This window comes from Cuculus canorus, chromosome 1, assembly GCF_017976375.1.
Source record: "Cuculus canorus isolate bCucCan1 chromosome 1, bCucCan1.pri, whole genome shotgun sequence".
Lineage (NCBI taxonomy): Eukaryota > Metazoa > Chordata > Aves > Cuculiformes > Cuculidae > Cuculus > Cuculus canorus.
In genome coordinates, this window is record NC_071401.1 from 51043988 (window position 1) to 51065667 (window position 21680).

At 42.9% G+C, this 21680-nt stretch overlaps 1 protein-coding gene across 2 annotated transcripts in view; it reads right to left on the bottom strand.

Annotated features, from left to right (window-relative positions):
- UBAC2 (UBA domain containing 2) overlaps positions 1–14119 on the bottom strand; it is a 103719-nt gene extending 89600 nt beyond the window's left edge. For both annotated transcript variants that reach the window (XM_054074517.1, XM_054074510.1), the window contains exons 1-2: positions 13971–14119; positions 421–548 (exon numbers count right to left, since the gene is read on the bottom strand). In XM_054074517.1, the coding sequence (XP_053930492.1) occupies positions 421–548; positions 13971–14001 (159 nt within the window). In that variant the 5' untranslated portion in view covers positions 14002–14119. The remainder of the gene's footprint in view (positions 1–420; positions 549–13970) is intronic.
- Between the last annotated feature and the right edge of the window lie 7561 nt (positions 14120–21680).

Below are 21680 nucleotides of genomic sequence, written 5' to 3' on the forward strand. Positions count from 1 at the left end.
AACTGAATCACATATAATCAGAGAACTCAATCGCAATAGCCCTGTTCAGCCTCAAAAACTAAGCACAATATGATAATGACATTCATATCAAAATACTTCTTCTATTATTAACAGATTAAATCACACTTCATTCACAAGCTTCCAAATGCCTGAGGCTGGAAGGAAAAATGATACAAACCAAATAACTTCCCAGACAAAAGAAAGAAGTGAAAAGCTGTGTCAATCTTTTCAGATCATTTTTTCTCATCTTTTCTAAAAAGTGGCACACTTCAGTGACATAAGAAAAGGTAAGAACAAGCTGGTCTACAACAGGGAACAAAGGGAAAGAACCAAAGGAAAAACAGACTGTAGGGGAAAAGAAAATCACAGAGAAGAGCACAGTTTGCAGTCTCTTCCCATACAAAACAAACTGACTCTTACCTGAAATTCCTCTTTTATAGCTTGCAGGTTGTATGCAAAGAACTTCTGATAATGTTGGAAGAGCAGAGTCAACAGAATCGAGATGGCACTTGGGACCAGTAACAGACTCTTTGACAAAGGTGCTTTATCTTAAAGACAAAAAACAAACAAATAAAAAAAACATTTTAGAGGACAGTCTCATATTTAAAAGTGATCTATTTAAACAGGTGATTGCAAAACATAATAGCAGTGGCACCACCATGACTTCTTATGTCAACAACTTCCCAAGCTCTCAACAGCTTGCAAACAGACAGGAACAAGGCATCAAGTAAAGGAAGTCTTTAGACATAGCAATGACAGTTAAATATTAATCAGACATTTTGTTTTCAGCATTTTCTCATGAAAGTAATTGTTTGGCTATAAGGAAACCTAAGCTCGTTGCACCTCTAGAGATCATGTTCTCCTTTGCAGCCCTCCTAGGGCCCAATCATGTTTCAGGAAATAAAACAATCGCTCTTTGTCACAAGGAAAATATACATGCAGTCTAGTCAAAACAAATACTTTTGTTTCCTTTGCTTTAGAAATTAAGATTAGCTTTTTTTTTAGAGACTATGAAGCAGGAACCACCTGAATAAACGTCCTGAATAAACTGACTTTCTCCTCACTGCATTTGGATACACCATTCAAGAAAATATATCTAAGGTAATTAAAATGGCATTCATCTTCCTTCTATTCAATCATTACAATTATTAATAAAGAAATAAAAATCAGAACTTTTGTGAAATCAGAATTTCTTCCCCCCTAGTAGCATGACTTTCAGAACGGGCACTCAGAAGAAAACAAGCAGAGAACAGAGAAATCTGCAATACACGTCTTCTAAAAATCACCAAGTGGAATATCCAGGAGTACATCCAGCAATTCATCCTGAACTGTTGGTGTAGTTAATACAACAAAACACAAACTCTTGCCCAACAATTGAAGCCAACATAGAAACTCTGACATATTGTTTCTTCTCTGACTTTTCTCCTTTTCACATATGCAACCACTTACTTCCTTCCCAAACACCCCAGCTATAGCACAGAATCTACTGATTTTCAGACAACTGCTTTTTTTGCAGGTTATTATAAAATCCATATCTCTGGTGTCATTGTTTTTAGACAAAAACAGGAGCAGCAAGACTACTTTTAAAGTAGTAATAAGAAGTAAAGTGCAGGAGCACAGGAACAAAACTGCATTGAATAGTGTACTACAGGAAACATTTAGGAACTACCCAGGTAAACTGACTGCCATGAATGACTTAGTCAACATCTGCTGCACTCTAGAAAGACTGAACTGCTAGAGAAGACACCAATGTCAAGGCACAATTCCAGTGCCATCAAAAATAAGTTTCTTACTACACAATTTGAGCATGATTCTCACCCAAGGGCTAACAGACGACATCAAGAACAACTTTGATAGGCATTGTTAGCTGGTTTCAGCTTACACCACCCTGAAGTCTGCGGTCTTCTGATGCTCATCATGTGAAGAAAAGATCTCTTCCTAAGTGTAATGTAAACTTGTACATAAAGCTCTTTAATCCACAACCATACTTTTGAGTTTACAGACTCACTTTTCCTACTCCATTTAAGCAATTAATGTCTTGAAGAACTATCCTTTTATAGTGACTTGGATTGACATAGGTTTGGTACTACTCTGCTAACCATAAGCTCTCGTACTCGGATTAGATTTATTTGTAAGACACACCAGGAAGGCAGAAAACCTGGCTGATTTAATGCAAGAAAACTATTTACCTTACTATTTAGTATCTTTCTTTGGATTTTTCTTCTCTCCAAAAATAAGGCCTATTGTCTTTAGATAAGTATTTTTTAAATGATTCATTCCTCTGATCCTCTGTTCCTCTCTTGTGAGACCTCATCTGGAGTGTTGTGTCCAGTTCTAGAATCCTCAACATAAGAAGGAAATAGAACTGTTGGAACAGGTCCAGAGGAGGGCTACAAGGATGACCACAGGGCTGGAGCACCTTCCATATGAGAACAGGCTGAGAGAGTTGAGCTTGTTCAGCCTGGAGAAGAGAAGGCTCAGAGGAGACCTTATAGCGACCTTCCAGTATCTGAAGGGGCTACAGGAAAGCCGGAGAGGGACTTTTTACAAAGACAGGTAGTGATAGGACTAGGGACAATGGGTATAAACCGGAGAGGGGCAGACTTAGACTAGACATAAGGAGGAATTTCTTCACTCTGAGAGTGGTGAGGCACTGGTACAGGTTGCCAAGGGAAGTTGTGGCTGCCCCATCCCTGGAGGTGTTCAAGGCCAGGTTGGATGGGGCCTTGAGCAGCCTGATCTAGTGGGAGGTGTCTCTGCCCATAGCAGGGTGCTGAAACTGGATGATCTTTAAAGTTCCTTCCAACCCTAACTATTCTATGAGCCTATGATTTAGTTGGATGCTTCAAAAATAGTTTGAAGCCATCAGAGCACTGTAGAACACCGAGGGAATAAAGAAGCTGGAGTTGCCTGAAAGTTACTGTGCACACAATGCACACATTTTTCTGTTGGAGTTGATGATCTCAAAGGTCTTTGCCAACTTAATGATTCTGTGATATATTCACTTAGACCTCAGGCTGTTACCTGAAATTAATAATAAGAAACTCCCAAGACAAAGTATTTTATTTAGAGAGGAAGCATTCCTCCTATTCTGCGTAGGGTGCTAGGTGGAAGATCTTGCACAAAACTAGCACACCTACCGAAGACCCCAAAGGCCTATTTATACAAAACAATGCTCAAAATCCCACCTAATACAATTGTTACATCTATCTAACACATATATTCACTAGATTAAACAATTCTACTTTAACACAAAATGGGTTACTTCCTTTCCACATCCTTAATTAGGATAAGGATGTCCTTCAGGTAATCCCTAAACAATCACAAAGTCTCCCTATCTGGTATCCCTTTCTCTGCTTCATCACACATTTTCAACATCAAGACGATCAGCTACTGAGTTCATCCTTTTTTAAAGACCAAGTGTCTACATCCCTGAGCAGAGGCCAGGATGTTTATAGAAGAAATTAAGTGTCTTCATCTCTAGGCAGATATTAGGATGTTTGTAGAAGATCCCAAGTGTTTGAGTCTCTGGGATCAGGATGTTTGTAGTAAATAAACAAGGTAAATGAGGTGCAAAATACATTCTCCTTATCCCCTTGGGTAACAAGGAACAGCTCCCTTAGTTAACTTAAGTTAGTTAAATTAACATTTCTTAATTTGGAAAGGACAGTTTTATAACAAGGATACAACAGATATTTGAAAGTACAGCCTAAATCAGAACAATAGTTTTATAGTAGTCACAACAGTAGCCATTTCTGAACCAGAGTTTGATAAACGTTGTTATTTTACTATCAAATACATTTACATTATTTAATGAGTTTAAATAAATTTTCACAAGAGCTCATTAATCCTATATATGCTTTTCACATAAGGATCATATTACCACAAAAAACATGACAGGCAAATCACTAGATTTCCTACAGTGACTATATATTTCTATGCAGGTTTAATATTTATATTTGGATTTTACACTAATTTTCATAGCAACAGATCATTTTTACAATGCAGGTTACAGACAGTTGAAATGCTTTATCCTATCAAGCTCATTCCTAATTTGCATGTATTCAAAAATAACAAACCAACAGCACCTTATCTATTTTCTCCAACAGTGTGAACACACGTTTTCATCATAAGCCTCCTTTTAGTTTTCAGCTTAGACACTCAAACTTTGTTACAGAGGAAAAAGACTTATTTTTAAGCACTTCACCAAGTGAAAAACCACAGAAGAAACTAACCCATTAATGTGACAGTCACCCACGGGGAACATCACATGACTAACGGAAACTTCTACTCTCAAGCTTCTCAAAATATCACCATGGCTGATGAGTTCATTGGTGTCCAGTAAACTTGAGAATGCTAAACTCTTCCAGATAAATAACGCAAAAATGTTTGGGGTTTTTTCCAAGTGTTTCACTGTACAATGTAGTAGTTCGCTTTACCCCTCAAGAGCACATAGAGCCTTACCAAGGACTACCGTGAGGTCCCCAGTGAAGGAGAAACCTTCTCACTGCTGTGGAATGTCTCAACCAGTAAGGCCAAAAAAGCCCAACAATCCGAGATACTGTACAAACAGTGATTCTGACATTCAAGTCAAACTCCTTCCATAGAATATAAAGGTAACATTTAGAAAGCAAAACTCTAGCCCAATGGATTTGCAACCTTGTGCAGGATGGAAACACGTACTCCCAACCTGCTGGGGTACCAGTGTCTATTGGCAGCACCGACGTAAATGTGCATAAGGAGGAAAAAACACAGAGTCTCTATGCCACATAAAGAAAGTAGTATGAAAGGATAAATTCTCTTTTTGACCCTGCACAGTTAAAATATATCAAATACCACCTTCAGAGATCTTGGAGCAAATTTGTAACCCTTAAGTACTCTTTAAGTAGTTCTATCAAACCACAAGCAGTACCAGCACTGGTCTTGCAACACAGGTACTGAGCTTCCATCTAAATGAACAGAGACATTTTGTAATAACCAGCAGAATAAAAGCAAAGAACTAGCTTTCACTATAGATCTTTGCTTCCCCCTGCTGCAATGGAGAACTTCTCCCCCAAACTGGCTATAAATTGGAGAGAGGCAGATTTAGACTAGACATAAGAAGGAATTTCTTCACAATGAGGGTGGTGAGGCACAGGGTGCCCAAAGAAGCTGTGGATGTCGCATTCCGAGGTGTTCAAGGCCAGGCTGGATGGGGCCTTGGGCAGCCTGATCTAGTGGCAGGTGTCCCTGCCCATTGCAGGGGGGTTGGAACTAGATGATCTTTACGGTCTCTTCCAACTCAAACCATTCTCTGATTCTATAAAACTGCCCTCATAATCCCACAGGCAAGTGTCCCAACCTCTGTGTTATCACTACATACTGTGAAGCTGATCCTAAAATGTGACATGAAACCATCTTTAAGGCTCCACGTTCCACCTCTGCACTCATTACAAAGTCCGTAAATCCTCTTCTCCACAACCTACTACTTTTCTGGCTGCCAGCACCCCTTAGAAAGTACAGAACACTAAGGAATAAATGTGTCCATCTGTCGCAAATAGAGGGGGGAGTTTACAGCACAACTGCTCAGGTAGCTGCAGCTTCAGAAATCAACACTGCACTAATGAGGATAATATAGAAGTTGTGCCAGCAGCAACAGCTATAGGTTATTTCTTATTCACTGCCTACTCACCACTCACGGGTGAAGAGAAATAGCAGATGAGCGTGAAAAACCAGCCAGCCAGACACAGCTATTGTTTCAGAAGGGTTTTCGGGGAAAACTTCAACCCCTGGACTGCTATACTGGGCCCAAGAGTTAAGTGTTGACTTGGGAGAGGACCTCACTGTCAACAGCAGCTGATGAGCAGTGGCTGCAGAAGCTCAAATTAACTCAGAACTCTTTTTGCGGGGATCCCTAGTGAGCTAACACGACAGCTGCAGATGAAACATGCCGAGTAACAAGTTTTTTTCCCACTATCATCTGCAAACTTCCCAAACCCAGCTGCTATGAGACAGACACACTGCTTTCACACAGACGATTAACTCCTGGATGCTACTATAATGGCACAAAATATGCACAAACCATTTTTTAGTGCTGATATGCTAGATCATAGAATCATAGAACGATTTCGGTTGGAAAAGACATGCAATACCAGAGGACCCTGCAAAAGCAGTGAAGTTTCTGGTGCCTGAAAGCACTACATGACTGAATGAAGTACTATGGGTCAGGAAAGCTCTTGCCCCTGGTGCAGACACAAAGCACAGACACAGGAAGCAGATCCTATCTTCAGACTGTCACTTCACAGCGTACTCTGGTGGTCATTTATCATGATGCCTGCAAGCGAACACAGTAACAAGAGTGTTGCTGCAGGAACATTTTTTCATCAAAGGCTTATCAACTTAATGCAGGAGCTGAGAGGTGAATAATGTCAGCGTATACACTAAGAAAATCAAGAAACCAATTGTGATCATGTTTTAAATCTATTTTTAAAGGCATGGGTAAGATTGTGATCAAACAAGTTACTTATGCATTTACTGCTTAGAAAACTGCTGCATTTAGCATAGGTTACAAACTATAAAAGAATGACAAGCTACAAATAAAAATAATAATGAAAAAGAAAACCTTTATTTCTAAAAAGAACACTAGCAAATAAATGGAAAATGAAACACGATAAAGTTAACAAAAACACTCGCCTCATTGAGAAGTCTCTTCTTCCTCCTAACTACAGATCATATGACCATACTACTATTAATATACAGCCAGAGAGATCAGGTACAGCTACACCACAACACCACGTAGAAATCCCCATGCTAGCTTGAGATAATCTAGCTCTGCAGCAGCAGCAGCAGAACAACTGCTTCTTTGGGGCATTCAGTTCAGTGCACAGCTAACTGAACTGAGGTGGCTGTGCTGCTCCTATGACCCAAGGTATTATTTTGAACCAGGGTGCACTGTGGCGCACTGTAGTACAAGCAAATTTATTTTCCCATATAGTACTGTACTGTGTAATAGTTATGCACAGAAGTCTGGTATATTCAGCACACACTTGATTTTTCCTTCAGTCGTACCACAAAGCATCAACTTACATACCTCTCTGGTTTACCTGATGCCTGCACACAACACAGTTCAGTTTTGCAGGTTGTGCAAGCCAAGGAGTCCAGCGCCCCCTTGTCGCCTGGGGGACTTTAAATAAATTGCTAGCACGGTATTACAAGGTTTATAGAGAGGTAAAAGCATAAGCTGCATCAGCGTAAATGCTTGAACGCCAAGTTCAAAGTACTCTGCTCCCTACTACTACATAAAGTATTACAATTTGTGCGTAGTAGGTAAAGGAGTCAAATATTTTCCAGATGTAGCAAGTGAGTAGGCTTTAAAATGCGGACTCGGGTATTACCTTAAGCAGACCAGCTCTAATAGGCTTTCCTGCAATCATAGAATGGTTTGGGTTCAAAGAGACCTTAAAGATCACTCAGTTCCAACCCCTCTGCCATGGGCAGGGACACCTCCCACTAGATCAGGCTGCCCAAAGCCCCATCCAATCTGGCCTTGAACACCTCCTGGGATGGGGCAGCCACAGCTTCCCTGGGCAACCTGTGCCAGTGCTTAACCACCCTCATTGTGAAGAAATTCCTTCTTATGTCTAGTTAAATCTTCCCCATTCCAATTTAAAGCCTTTCCCCCTTGTCCTATCACTACACGCCCTTGAAAAAGTCCCTCCCCAGCTTTCCTGTAGTCCCCCTTCAGGTACCGGAAGCCCACTATAAGCTCTCCCCGGAATGCTCCTGTGCAGTATTGCACAGAGCATGAAGAACCTTGGGACGGGATACTACAATGCCTGCAGAAAAGTTTGGTGTTGGTGTTGGTCTTACAGGTTTAAGTTGTTGGAAAGGTCTATGTGTCTTATAATGGAAAGCCTTCTGCATATCTTTGTTCCTGAGGTGCAGAATGTTGGAGAACAGCAAATACAGCTAAGTAGCGCTACAGTAAACCAAACAGCCAACCCAGTGTCAGTCTTCATGCACTCATGCTAGCCTTTGCAGAGCAACTGAAGTGCTTCAGGCACATTGTTCATGGGACTGGAGTTGCTGGCAGACTACAACAGAAGAAACCAGCCCAGGTCCAGCACCACAACCCACTTCTCAAGCCCTTCCTGAAAGCCAGGTAGTACAGTGTGCTTCCTGAACACGCTGCAAGGCTGTTTTACAGATCAGCTCAACTGGGTTAGCATTTTGCTACCTCATTTGAATATACCTATGCTGTGCCTCTTACCATGCAGAACTATCTTTTTTCCTCCCCAGGGCATAACAGCTCTTCCAATAGTCCAGATAACAGAAACAGTTTCCCTTAGCAAGGGCAAACTGTCTTTGTCCTTTAAAACGCTGCTCTTCCTTGCTTCCTGACTTCCAAATCTCATAGCTGTAACATGCACCAGGTATGTTTATTTTTACACATTCTCATCCAAAATTGTGGGAGCCACAGACTGACCAGGTGTGTTATCAGCTCCCAACAGTGTCAGCATCTGCTACACCCGATACTGCCTGTCCAGAATTCAGTGTGTTACTGCCAGCAAAGGACCTACTTGTCTGAACTTGCTCATGTGCACCCAGAGTTGAACTGTTTGTTTGTCGGAGAGCTTTGCTTTTACATCTTTGCTTCTTCAAATGTCACTTTTCAAGAACCTCTCTGCCTACGCACATGATTTTAAAGAGTACCGAACAGAAGAAACAGGAGGGAGGATTTATACCACGAACCTCTTAAACTAGGATACAAAATATTAAATAAACACTTCATGTAAGAACTCCTCTTAACTGCAGTGCTCAAAGTCACAAGACATTTCCTTAAAAGGTACATGGACAAGGTCAAGGACTTCACCACACAGGCCCAGCAAGTCAAGCATTATTTACGATAACGTCTCATTTCAGTAGAAGTGGTCAAAATCACCAGGAGTACCTGAACCTGAGTCTGTGGTAAAGAACTTACAAGTTTTGCATATTCCTTAAATGAAGATAATATCATTCACCTCACTGAACTATGGACCCAAGGCATGAAACAAACTTTTTTGTGTAGCCACGTATCATAGTGTAGCATCCACAGGCACCCACAGTACAGAGATGAGCCATAAAGCTAGCTCAAGGTAAGTGGTTTTCACTTGCTAATAACTTCGGAAAATATTGTTTGTTCAGCAAGGAAGGAGAATATCAGCAGAACTAAAATTTGGCCACCAAACAAGCAAAGATCCATGTAACGAAAAGGTTCTAGCTATGACTGGATCTAGACAATGGTTTTTATAGGACTGTTTTATCAAATGCCTTTAAATAACACAACAACAACCTTACACTGAATGAAGAATAGCAACAATCAGGACAACTGCACTACATATCATTTTCCTCTACTCCACACTCAGGCAGCCCCACCTGGAGAACTGTATGCAGTTCTGGGAAACACAGTATAAAAGGTTATAAAGTTACTGGAGAGCATCCAGAGTGGGGGCACAAAGTAGGTGAAAGGTTTAGAGGGAAAGCCATATGAGGAGCAGCTGAAGTCACCTGGTCTGCTAAGCCTGGAGAAGACTGAGGGGAGAAGACTTCATCGTGGTCTACAGCTTCCTCACAAGCGGAGGAGAATGAGCAGGTACTAATCTCTTCTCTCTGGTGACCAATGATAGGACCCAAGGGAATACAGAAAGATGTGCCAGGGGAGATTTAGGTTGGACACAAAACTAAAATGCACTCTGGTTAAACAAACCCAGCAGTATTATTGGTCCAGAAATCTGGAAATGCAGCTACTCAGAAATCTGCATAAACAGGTACAGAGCTGAACTCCTTTAATTGATGAAATTACAATACTCAAGTTTTTCATTTACTCACTAGCACTCAACATTTTGTTCATGTGTGCAGTCAGAGATTTTCCCAAATGAATGTTATAAATAAATCACGTTAAAAAGAAGCCACAGCGTCTTCCTCCCATGCTTCCTAGAAACAGTACATCAGTACACTGTGAAGTGGCATCAGTCTACCGATGTTCAGTCATCTCTCCTGCCACCTTTTGCCATATTAAATCTTTGGAATATTAAATAATAACCTAATTTTAACAAGCACACAGACTTTTTATTTGAATTACAAGCTGTCTTCTCTTAAGCAAATACAGATACCATGTCTGGGACATAAAGAAATATAGAAAGGATTATATAGTGAATTGAAGTTCTGTGAATTTTTACAGCAAAAGGAATAATGTGTGATGAAAAATGCCCCAAACTTAATGTTGTAATTGAATTATTCTACACAATGAGGGTCAAATAGCAACTTAAAATGCATACTTAGAAAACAACTTGAAAATAACCTAATCATTCACTCTCCTTATAGTTTAAAAGAAGAGTTGTGTTTTCATCAAAATATCAAGAGATGAGAGAGCCATCCTAGAAATCCTGAGAAGACAGGATGCAAGAGGAGGAGAAGGGACAACTCAAATATCAGTAAAAAAGAGGCATGCTTTGTAGGACATTGATTATGGATTTGATCTCTGAGCTGCATCAAATAAAACATAAGGATTCTTGAGATATTTCTCTCCTTTAGACCTCAAATGACAACACATACTATTAAATTAATCTTTATATTGTTGCCACAACCTAGTGAAACTATATTATACAGTCCATTCTTATTTATTTTGGTTTATTCTAAAATTAGCAGAAGAAATAATAAACAAAGAATTCAACGGATATGGATAATAATATCCTCACATCTAAGATTCTACCACTCTTCCTTAGGTTAATATTATCAGATGGAAAAAAAGTATATAACCAGCTGCTGCTGCTGCAACTAAGAACCACTGGTTACTCTCCTAACTCTTTCAGAAAAGTAATACATGCAATTTCATGAATTAACTAATCAGAAGACTTTACAAGAAGCAAAATACTCCAAATGAGTTCATTACTCAGGTTCTGATAAGAAGTTTCTAAAAAGGGGAGTAGATCAAAGCCAGGCTTGCTTCTAGAAAACTAGGCACAAGGGTGTCTCTGGCACATAAGAACCCATCAGTCACATTACCAAAATCTAGTAGAACTCTGTGGTGATATGTTGTTTGTTTTGCCAGTGATAAAGAGGGGGATTCTGCAGAAAGCAGTGAAAACAAGGCAAAAAAAATACAGTAAACTCCATCAACATTTTTACCACCGCTTCAACGTCTGAAGATGCTTAAAGCCTTAGTCTACTAGAAATATAATCAACAACTTGGTCACATTTTTAATAACCTAAGATACAAGCCTACAGGAAAGCTGCAGAGGGGCTTTTTATCAGGGAGTGCAGTGATAAGACGAGAGGTAATGGTTTTAAGCTGACAGAGGGGAGATTTAGATTAGGTATTAGGAAGAAATTTTTTGCTGTGAGGGTGCTGAGGCACTTGAACAGGTTGTCCAGAGAATCCAATGGATGCCACATCCGTGGACGTGTTCAAGGCCAGGCAGGGTGAGGCCTTGAGGAACGTGACCTCGTGGAAGCCATTCCTGCCCACGACAGGGGACTGAAACTGGATAATCTTTAACCCAAACCATCCTATGATTCTGTGATACACACGGCTAAAAGAGCTTAGTATTACTAAGTTTCACCAAATGGTGCTGTGATACGGATTGAACCAAACTTTATGGAAGTTAAGAAGTACGACACAAGTGGCATACCAGGCTACAGAAGCCTTCAGCCTGACCTGGAATGATCACTTGTATCACTGCTTAGCCCGGCACCTGGTTATTTCATCTCAGGTCTCTGATACAGGTCCATTTATCCACCAACTGAGCCCCAACAATCATTTGTCACCACCCTGCTGTCAGAGCAGAACGGCATCTTCTCTAGGATCTTCTCCTAGCACAAATACGTTTCTTATGACTACAGTTTTCTACTCAGATTTCTAATGAACCTGTCTTGGGAAAATTTTTAAATATTGACCATGACTTTCCACTCATTCAGCCAAACAAGGATACTTTTCACCCCACCGTCTTCCTCATACATAGCCACATGCTACTAAGCGGTTGTTTTTCTACGGTATCCAATACTGAAGGGAAAAAAACCCTAAAAATCAAGAGCCATGATCAGGTACAGTGCTATCAGATCCATCCACAAAAATAACACCCCCCCTCATTTAGATGCTTCAAACAAAACACAGCTACAACTAATCATAGAATCACAGAGTTACAGAATTATAAAATCATAGAATGGTTTGGTCTGGAAGGAACCTTAACAGTCACCCAGTTCCAAGCACCCTGCCATGGGCAGGGACACCTCCCATCAGACCAGGCTGCTCACAGCGCCATCCAACCTGGCCTTAGACACCTCCAGGGATGGGGCATCCCCAACTTCCCTGGGCAACCTGTTCCAGTGCTTCACCACGCTCATAGGAAAAAAAATTCTTCCAAATACTTAATCTAAATCTCCCCTCATTTAGCTTAAATCCATTACCTCTCGTCCTGTCCCTGCACTCCCTGACAACGAGCCCCTCCCATCTTTCCTGTAGCCTCCTTTCAGTACAGGAAGGCTGATATAAGGTCCTTCCCCAACCATCTCTTCTCTAGGTTGAATAATACCAAATATAATATCCCTTCTTAAATGCCAGATTTATTTGTCCCTAGCAGGAGGGTGTTTTCACACTCAGACTTGGGGATTGTGCACAGCTGGCAGTTACTTAGCAAAGTTCTGACTCTGATTTGTCCCAGCCTGCGGTGCTGAAGTCCACACCACAGCCCTGGCCATTCCTGAATGCAGCAGATTCTTTGTCCTGTGAACAAGCTCAGAAGCCACCCTTGAACGCCTGAGAAGCCCGTTGAGGGGAGCACTAGAATACGAAATAATGTAAACATAAAAGTTAAACAGAGCTAGGAACACATTTCTCCTCAAATCTGCCTTATCAATGAATTGGTTTAAATAACAACTTTCTTTTCACTTTGGAAATAAAGCATTGATTCTCTTCCCAGATGCATGGCAAGGCACATAGATCCAGGACCCTGCACATCATACTGTAAACGTTGGCAAATAAAGTCTCTTTGGAGTTTTAGAAAGCAAGCATCCTTTACTACAAGCCTGTTTATAACAGCTTGTAGTGATAGGACTAGAGGCAATGGCTATAAACTGAAGAGGGGCAAATTTAGACTAGACACAAGGAAGAATTTCTTCACAATGAGGGTGGTGAGGCACTTGCACAGGCTGCCCAGGGAAGTTGTGGCTGTCCCATCCCTGGAGGTGTTCAAGGCCAGATTGGATGGGGCCTTGGGCAGCCTGGTCAGTGGGATGTCCCTGCCCGTGGCAGGGGTGTGGAATGGGATTATCTTTAAGGTCCCTTCCAACCCAACTATTCTATGATTCTATGATTTATCAGACCTGGGCAATGAAGGAGTGATCTCCATCAATCACGTGCAGCGAAACAGGAGCTGGGGACAGAATATATTTCCCACTTACATGCATATGAATAATGTTCCCAAAAATCTTATGCATACTCCCATATTTTCTAAGGACTAATTTAATGTCATTATGAACTTTGCGACAGGCAAAACTCTTGCTAATTTGGAGCCAGCTCTGCATGACCTTGGATTTGGGATAGGGAAAGGCTGCAGACAGAGGTGGTTACAGAAGAAGACACATCTGTTCAGCACAGATCACACTGAACACAAGCCGCTATCTTCTCCAAAGAACGAGCAGTGCCTGCGAAAACACGCTGTCAGAGAGACGCTAACTTCCAAAAACACGATTACCGGGATGAAACTTCCCCCTGCTTTAGCTAAAACCGAAACCACCCCGCTTTTGCCCTAGGAGCTCCCGGTGCCACGCGGCGTGCAGGAGCGACACCGGCCCGGGTCGCGCCGCAACCGGAGCCTCCGGGATTCCCGGCTGGATCTGCATCCCGCCCACCGCTCCCTTCCCCCCACTCCTCCTCCACCCACCCCCCGGTCCCCGGCGACGAGGGAGGGGGCGGTGTGACCCGAGAGGCGCTCGGCCGCCGCCCCGGTACTCACAGAGCCCGCTGGAGCCGGTGCTGGTGAACATGGCTCAGCCCCGGCCCCGGCCCCAGGACGGACCCCGCAGCGGCGTGCGCGGGGACGGCGGCCGCGAGGGGACAAACCCCGCCGGTACGCGACCGCCTGGCACCGCCTACTGGACCTGCCAAGCGGGGAAGGGAGGAGGGGCGAGAGGACCCGGAACCAGGAAGCCGCTCGAGGACCTCAGACTGGGGAGCCTTCGGAGGGCGGAAGACGGCGGGGCGGGGACCGGGGAGTTGTGGGGTCATAGATCCATAGGAGCATTGAATCTTAGAATTATAGAACGATAGAACCATTGAATCACTGAGTCATAGAACCATAGAATTATAGAACCATGGAACCGTAGAAACATAGAGTCATTGACTCTGAGAACCACAGAACCATAGGACTCATAGAACTGTAGAACCATTTAATAGTAGAAATATTGAATCATAGAAACATTGAATAGAATCATGGAATCATAAGGTTGGAAAGGACCCACTGGATCATCGAGTCCAACCATTCCTAACACTCCCTTAAACCTCAGCACCTCATCCACCTGTCCCTTAAACATCACCAGGGAAGGTGACTCAACCACCTCCCTGGGCAGCCTCTGCCAGTGCCCAATGACCCTTTCTGTGAATTTTTTTTTCCTGATTTCCAGCCTGAGCCTCCTCTGGCAGAGCTTCAGGCCATTCCCCTTGTCCTTTCCCCTGTCACTTGGGAGAAGAGGCCAGCTCCCTCCTCTCCACAACCTCCTTTCAGGTAGTTGTTGAGAGCAATAAGGTCTCCCCTCAGCCTCCTCCAGGCTAAACAACCCCAGCTCTTTCAGCCGCTCTTCGTAAGACTTGTTCTCCAGCCCCCTCACCAGCTTCATTGCTCTTCTCTGAACACGCTCCAGAGCCTCAACATCCTCCTTGTGGTGAGGGGCCAAGAACTGAACACAGTACTCAAGGTGTGGTCTCACCAGTGCTGAGTACAGAGGGAGAATAACCTCCCTGGACCTGCTGGTCATGCTGTTTCTGATACAAGCCAAGATGCCATTGGCCTTCATGGCCACCTGGGCACACTGCTGGCTCATGTTCAGTCAGCTGTCAACAAACACCCCCAGGTCCCTTTTCCCTAGGCAGCTTTCTAGCCAGACTTCTCCTAGTCTGTAGCACTGCATAGGGTTGTTGTGCCCCAAGTGCAGGACTCAGAACCTCATCCCACTGGTCTCAGCCCAGCGGTCCAGCCTGTTCAGATCCCTTTGCAGAGCCTCCCTACCCTCCAGCAGATCCACGCTTCCACCCAGCTTAGTGTCATCTGCAAACTTGCTGAGGGTGCACTCAATGCCTTCATCCAGGTCATTGATAAAGACATTGAACAGAGCTGGACCCAGTACCGAGCCCTGGGGAACCCCACTTGTAACTGGCGTTCAGCTGGAGTTAACTCCATTTACCACCACTCTCTGGGCCCGGCCATCCAACCAGTTTTCAACCCAGGAGAGTGTGCGCTTGTCTAGTCCAGAGGCTGACAGTTTCTGAAGCAGAATGCTGTGAGAATCTGTGTCAAAGGCTTCACTGAAGTCCAAGAAAACTACATCCACAGCCTTTCCCTCATCCAGTAGTTGAGTCAATTTGTCCTAGAAGGCAATCAGGTTAGTTTGGCAAGACTCGTCTTTCGTGAACCCATGTTGACTGAGCCTGATCACCTGGTTCTCTTGCGTGTGCTTCATGATAGCACTCAAGATCACCTGTTCCATGACTTTCCCCGGCACTGAGGTCAGACTGACAGGCCTGTAGTTCCCTGGATCCTCCCTGCAACCCTTCTTGTAGATGGGCACAACATCAGCCAGCCTCCAGTCCGGTGGAACTTACCCAGTCAGCCAGGACTGCTGGGAGATGATGGAAAGGGGTTTGGAGAGGATATCTGCCAGCTCCTTCAATGCTCTTGGGTGGATCCCTTCTGGCCCCATAGACTTGTGGATGTCTAGCTGGGCAAGCAAGTCTCTAACTGCCTCCTCTTGGATCATGGGAGCCTCATTCTGCTCCTCTAACTCCTAAATCGTAGAACGGGTCATTGAATCATAGAATCATTGAACCACAGAATGATAGAACCATTGAATCGTTGAATCTTAGAACCATAGAATTGTTGAATCATAGAACCATCGAATCATATAGAACCATAGAATCATAGAACCATTGAATCATAGACTCATAGAACCATTGAATCATAGAATCATACAACTATAGAATTATAGAACCATAGAATCATTGAATCATAGAATGGTTTGTGTTGGAAGGGTCCTTCAAGGTCATCTAACGCCAGCCCCCTGCCATGGGCAATGACACATCCCACGAGATCATGCTGCTCAAGGCTCATCCAACCTGGCCTTGAACACTTCCAGAGATGGGACATACACAGCTTCACTGGGCAACCAGTTCCTGTGCCTCAACACCCTCATCATGAAGAATTTCTAATGTCCAATCCAGATCTTCCCTTCCGATTTAAAGCCACCCCCCCCTCATCCTATCACTACATGCCCTTGAAAAAATCCTTCCCCAGCTTCCTTGTAGGCCTCCTTCAGGTACTGGAAGGTCACTATGAGGTCTCCCTGGAGCCTTCTCTTCTCTAGACTGAACAACTCCTAATGCATAGTCTGTATCTCCCCCCCTCCAACTGAAAGCCATTAGCCATTCCCCCTCATCCTATCACTACATGCAAGGTCAAAAAAGGTACATGCAATGGTAAAAAGCCCCTCCTTGGCTTTCTTGTATGCCCCATTCTATGAAGGAATCATAGAATCATAGAATAGACTGAGAGCATCCCTGAAGAGAAGGACTTGGGGGTACTGGTCAGCAATGTGTTCTCGCAGACCAGAAGCCCAACTGTATTCTGAGCTGCTTCAGGAGAAGTGTGACCAGCAGGTCGAGGGAGAGGATTCTGCCCCTCTACTCTGCTCTCATGAGACCCCACCTTCAGTACTACATTCAGTTCTGAAGTCCTCAGCACAGGGAGGACATAGAATCATAGAATCATAAAATCACTGGGTTGGAAAAGACCTTTGACATCATCGAGTCCAACTGTACCTGTCCTCTACTGAACCATATCCCTGAGCATTTCATCTACCCATCTTTTAAAAAACTCTGAGGATGGTGACTCAACCACCTCCCTGGGCAGCCTGTGCTGGTTCTTGACAACCCTTTCTGTGAAGAAATTTTTCTTAATGTCCAATCTGTCCCCTGGTGCAACTTGGGGCCATCTCCTCTCATCCTACCTCCTATCACTTGGGAGAAGAGACCAACACCCACCACACTACATCCTCCTTTCAGGCAGTTGTAGACAGTGATAGCCCTCTTTTCTCTAGGCTAAACAACCCTCATTCCCTCAGCTGCTCCTGATAAGAGTTCCTCATGACAGAGCTTGGATGGGCACGCTAAACTCTGCATGCACTTCAGGAGAATGAGCTGAGGCTCAGCCATAAAATGCCTCAGGTTTGCATAAAGTTGTTGTGGGTAAGTCCTTAAAGCTTCCCCTTCTCTCCTTCTGGGAATAGTATTGTCATATCCTTGGATGATTTACTTGGAGTACTGCGTTCTGTTCTGGAGTTCTCCACACAGAAAGGACATGGATCTGTTACAGCGAGTCCAGAGGAAGGCCACAAAGATGATCAGAGGGCTGGAGCACCTCCCATATGAGGAAAGACTGAGAGAGGTGGGCTTCTTGAGCGTAGAGAAGAGAAGGCTCAGTGAGACCTTACAGCAGCTTTCCAGTACTGAAAGGGGGCCTGCAGGAAAGCTGTGGAGGGGCTCTTTGTCAGGGAGTGCAGAGTTAGGATGAGGGGTAACGGTTTTAAACTGAAAGAAGGAAGATTGATGTTAGGTATTAGGAAGATTTTTTTTCCTGTGAGGGTGGTGAAGCATTGGAACAGGATGCCCAGAGAAGTTTCGGGTGCCCCGCCCCTGATGGTGTTCAATGCCAGTCTAGATAAGCCTATGAGCAACCTGATTCAGTGGCAGGGGAATTGGAACTGGATGATCTTTAAGGTCTCTTCCAACCCAAACCATTCCCTGATTCTATGAGACAGAGATTTAAAGTAGATTAGTCTATGTATATTGTAAATAATCACTTCTATCTTTATAAGTATGGTTTACGTATTAATTTTTCTGTGCCTTGGGGAAACCAGACTCCTCACACTTTTGAAAGCCATGACACTTGAGGCTCACCCTTATTTTGGGAGTCCACAAAGTTAAGTGCCCCATTAGGAGCTGTGGATAAACCCTCATTACAGTTAATGGAGATGCAGTCAATATGTTCAGTGGAGTCTGGAGAGATTTTCAGGTGACTAAATGTAGGTGTCTGCTTTAGGATGAAATTAATTGCTCCCCAGGCTTCATCAACTGTATCAAACAGATTACAGCTAGCTGTAATTGTCAGTTAGACACCTAGATTTTTACCAACACAGTCGCCCCACCTTGAGTGCTGTATGCAGTTTTGGGAGATACGGTATAACTAGGGTATAAAGCTACTGGAAAGTGTCCAGAGGAGGGCCACAAAATTGGTGGATTGTTTAGAGGGGAAGCTGTATGAGAGGTGGCTAAAGTCACTTGGCCTATTCAGCCTGGAGGACACTGAGAGGAGACCTCATCACAGTCTACAGCTTCCTCACAAGGGGAGGAGGATCAGCAAGCACTGATTTTTGTCTGGTGACCAACAATAGGACTCAAGGGAATGGCAGGAAGGTGTGCCAGGGGAGTTTTAGTTGGATATTAGGAAAAGGTTCTTCACCCAGAGGGTGGTGGAGCACTGCAACGGCTCCCTAGGGAAGCAGTAATGGCACCAAGCCTGGCAATGTTCAAGAAGCATTTGGACAATGCCCTCAGACATTCATGGTGTGAATGTTGGGGTTGTTCTATGCAGGGACAAGAGTTGGACTCGATGATCCTTGAGGGTCCTTTCCAAGCCAGGGCATTCTATTACTCTATGAATAAAAGATGAGCCAAATTCCCAATTCCATTCAGATGTGGTATAATAAGGCTGAAATTATTTGGACACCGAATTCCAACGACATTTTCAAGTCCATGTAGAAATCAGAGTTTACTGAAGTAAGTCATGCTAGTTATTTAAAAGGTGATGATGCTTTACTCCACTTTGCATCACAGAAGTGAATGTCAGGCAGAAACAGGACAAGGTTTTTGTGTGGTGTGTTTGTGCACTCAACAGATCTGACAGCTTGAAAATCACGTTTAGCCTGCTGCAGTACAAGATGGAGAGTAGATGTTACCCTGGAACTGGAAAAGGTGACTCGTCAGCTAGGTAACAATTTTTAAACACGCCATCAGTAGTAAAAACTCTTTAGGTAGGTCAACAGCTTTTTGGATTCCATAAACTTTTCTTACATAACCCCAAATATGACTTTTAATAATTTCATCCAAATGCAACTATTAAATAGTACTTGTAAATGTGAAGATCCTGAATCCTTGTAAACAAAATCTCTTAATATTGTAAAGGGGACATAAAAAGACCTCCTGCTTGGATCCACAAAACCTTAAGCAAAGTTCAGTGTATCAGCATGTAATTTTAAAATGTCCAGCTGCCAGCACTAATTTTGGACTTGTGTCTCTCACTTGTATGTGACTTGTATGTCTGTATGGCGCCCGCAGTCGGGCAGGTAGGAATGGGAGTCAGAGCCAGCTCGTGGAGCAGAAGCTATGTCTAAACTAACCAGAAGGAAGAACCAGAATGATGGTGCATTGGAAATCCTGTCTCTCTCCGAGGCTGAGATGCTTTCCTCAGTGAAGACTCTAAATTGAAATCACAGCATGAAATCCATCATGTACATTGTGTCTTTGGCTACAGACAACTGGCTTACTCTTTGCTGTTAAAGCACAGCTGGAAGAAGCGGTTTGCTACAGAAATTCTCCTTCTTTGTTTCAAATGCAAATAGCTCTGGCTGCTGTGTGTTACATATGCAAACTCTGTCTTGCCAGCATTCCGCTGAATGTGCATAATCATACATAAGTCACTAGCAGCCTTCATTTCTAAAGAAAGGGAAGGTAAATAATTGGGTGGAAAGCCTGCAAAGCTTCTAACAGTTCCAATGTGAAACCTCATTGGATAAAGTTTGGGTGCCTCCTGAAGCTTTAGGGGGCTAATGAGGTATTCAGGGATTAATTAATTGCCATTCTGGACTTTTTTTGACTAACTTAAAGTAATTAAGCCTTTCTGTAGATCTGGCTTTCATATAGGTGACGATAAAACCTGAAAGCTTTTCCAGCATTGCCTGTGTAATAGGTTTAGGATTGCTGAAGATAAAGCTTGCTTTTATTTCTTTTCACAGTTACACAGAATGAAGTGACAGAACCATCATTAATTTAGAGGCTTACAGTCCTGACAGCCAAGTACTAGTGCTGTTCTGTTTTATAAGCTCAGTTTGAAAATTCCCCTAGATTGATGTCCTACATGGTAATCATATTAGAGTGATTCTTCTCTGCAAGGTTGAGCACTGGAATTGGATTGAAGTCAAAATCATTGAATATGCTACAGACTTAGGTGTGTATTTTGCTGAATAAGAATGCATTTGGGCAAATATTCAAGAGCTATTTCCAAAAGTATCTCTCACTGAGAGATACAGCAAACCCAAATGAGTAGGAATAGTTGGCCAGCTTCTCCCAACAACATACCAAAATACCTGCAGATTTGTCAATACTGCTGACATAAAGGAAGTTGGCTCTGAATTTATTTTCTGCTAACTTATTTAAGTCTACAAATATTTTACAGAGCCTATGAAACAACTAATGGTATCCCTTGCTTCAAAAAAGATTTATTAAGTCAGTTTTTCTAGGATTAGATCAGATGGGAGACCATATGTGTTTTTAAGAAGACTACATACCCTGTGCTAATAATCATAGTTCTACATACTGATTGAACAGTAGAGGAAATGTAATTTTTACCCTCAGATACAGTGCAAGCAGAGTTTTTTCATCCCAGCACCATCAGTGTCAACTGTTAGGTTGGGGTTTTTTATCATTCACACAATTCTTTGCATTTTCTTATTTTCAATAAGAGACATACAGTAAAGTCCACTTTGGAGTTAAATGAAATCATCAGTCTTCATACTTGCCTTGGAACACATCCCAGAATAGGAAAGCTAGCACTTATCTACTAATCTACTGAGAACAAGCTTAGAAGGCTTTGACACTGCTCAAATGTCAGCTTAAATATCTCTGTTTGTTTATTACATCTACTTAGTGGGGTCAATTTGCTATGTTCAAAATAAAATTATTTAAATTTCCTGCTCAAGGAACATCCCGGGAGACTGGAATTTATATTTCTAGCTGTTTTCTAACATGATTATGTTGCTTTCTTCTCTGAACTTCTGATGTTTCTGAACCAACTCTTAATTACTAATTAATGTCTTACAGTCAGATGCTCCCCTGCCCTACAGAATGAAGGATAGCAGCAGAGTGTGGAAATTTAACACCTCGCTCAGGAATTGTCTGTCTTAACTCAGTGCGGGTTAATGGTTCTGCAGGCTAGTAGCAGGTGGTTTATGCACCTGCAGCTCTTAAAATTACCTGACATATCAGCAGATACCTGAAAAGAGGTTAACGTGATTTTAGTAACTCCTCCCCACTGTTTCCGCCCTATATCTTCAGTTACACAAGACTGTAGAGAAGAAAGCTGTGTGCCATATGTACCTTACAGAGGAGACTTCTGTAGCAG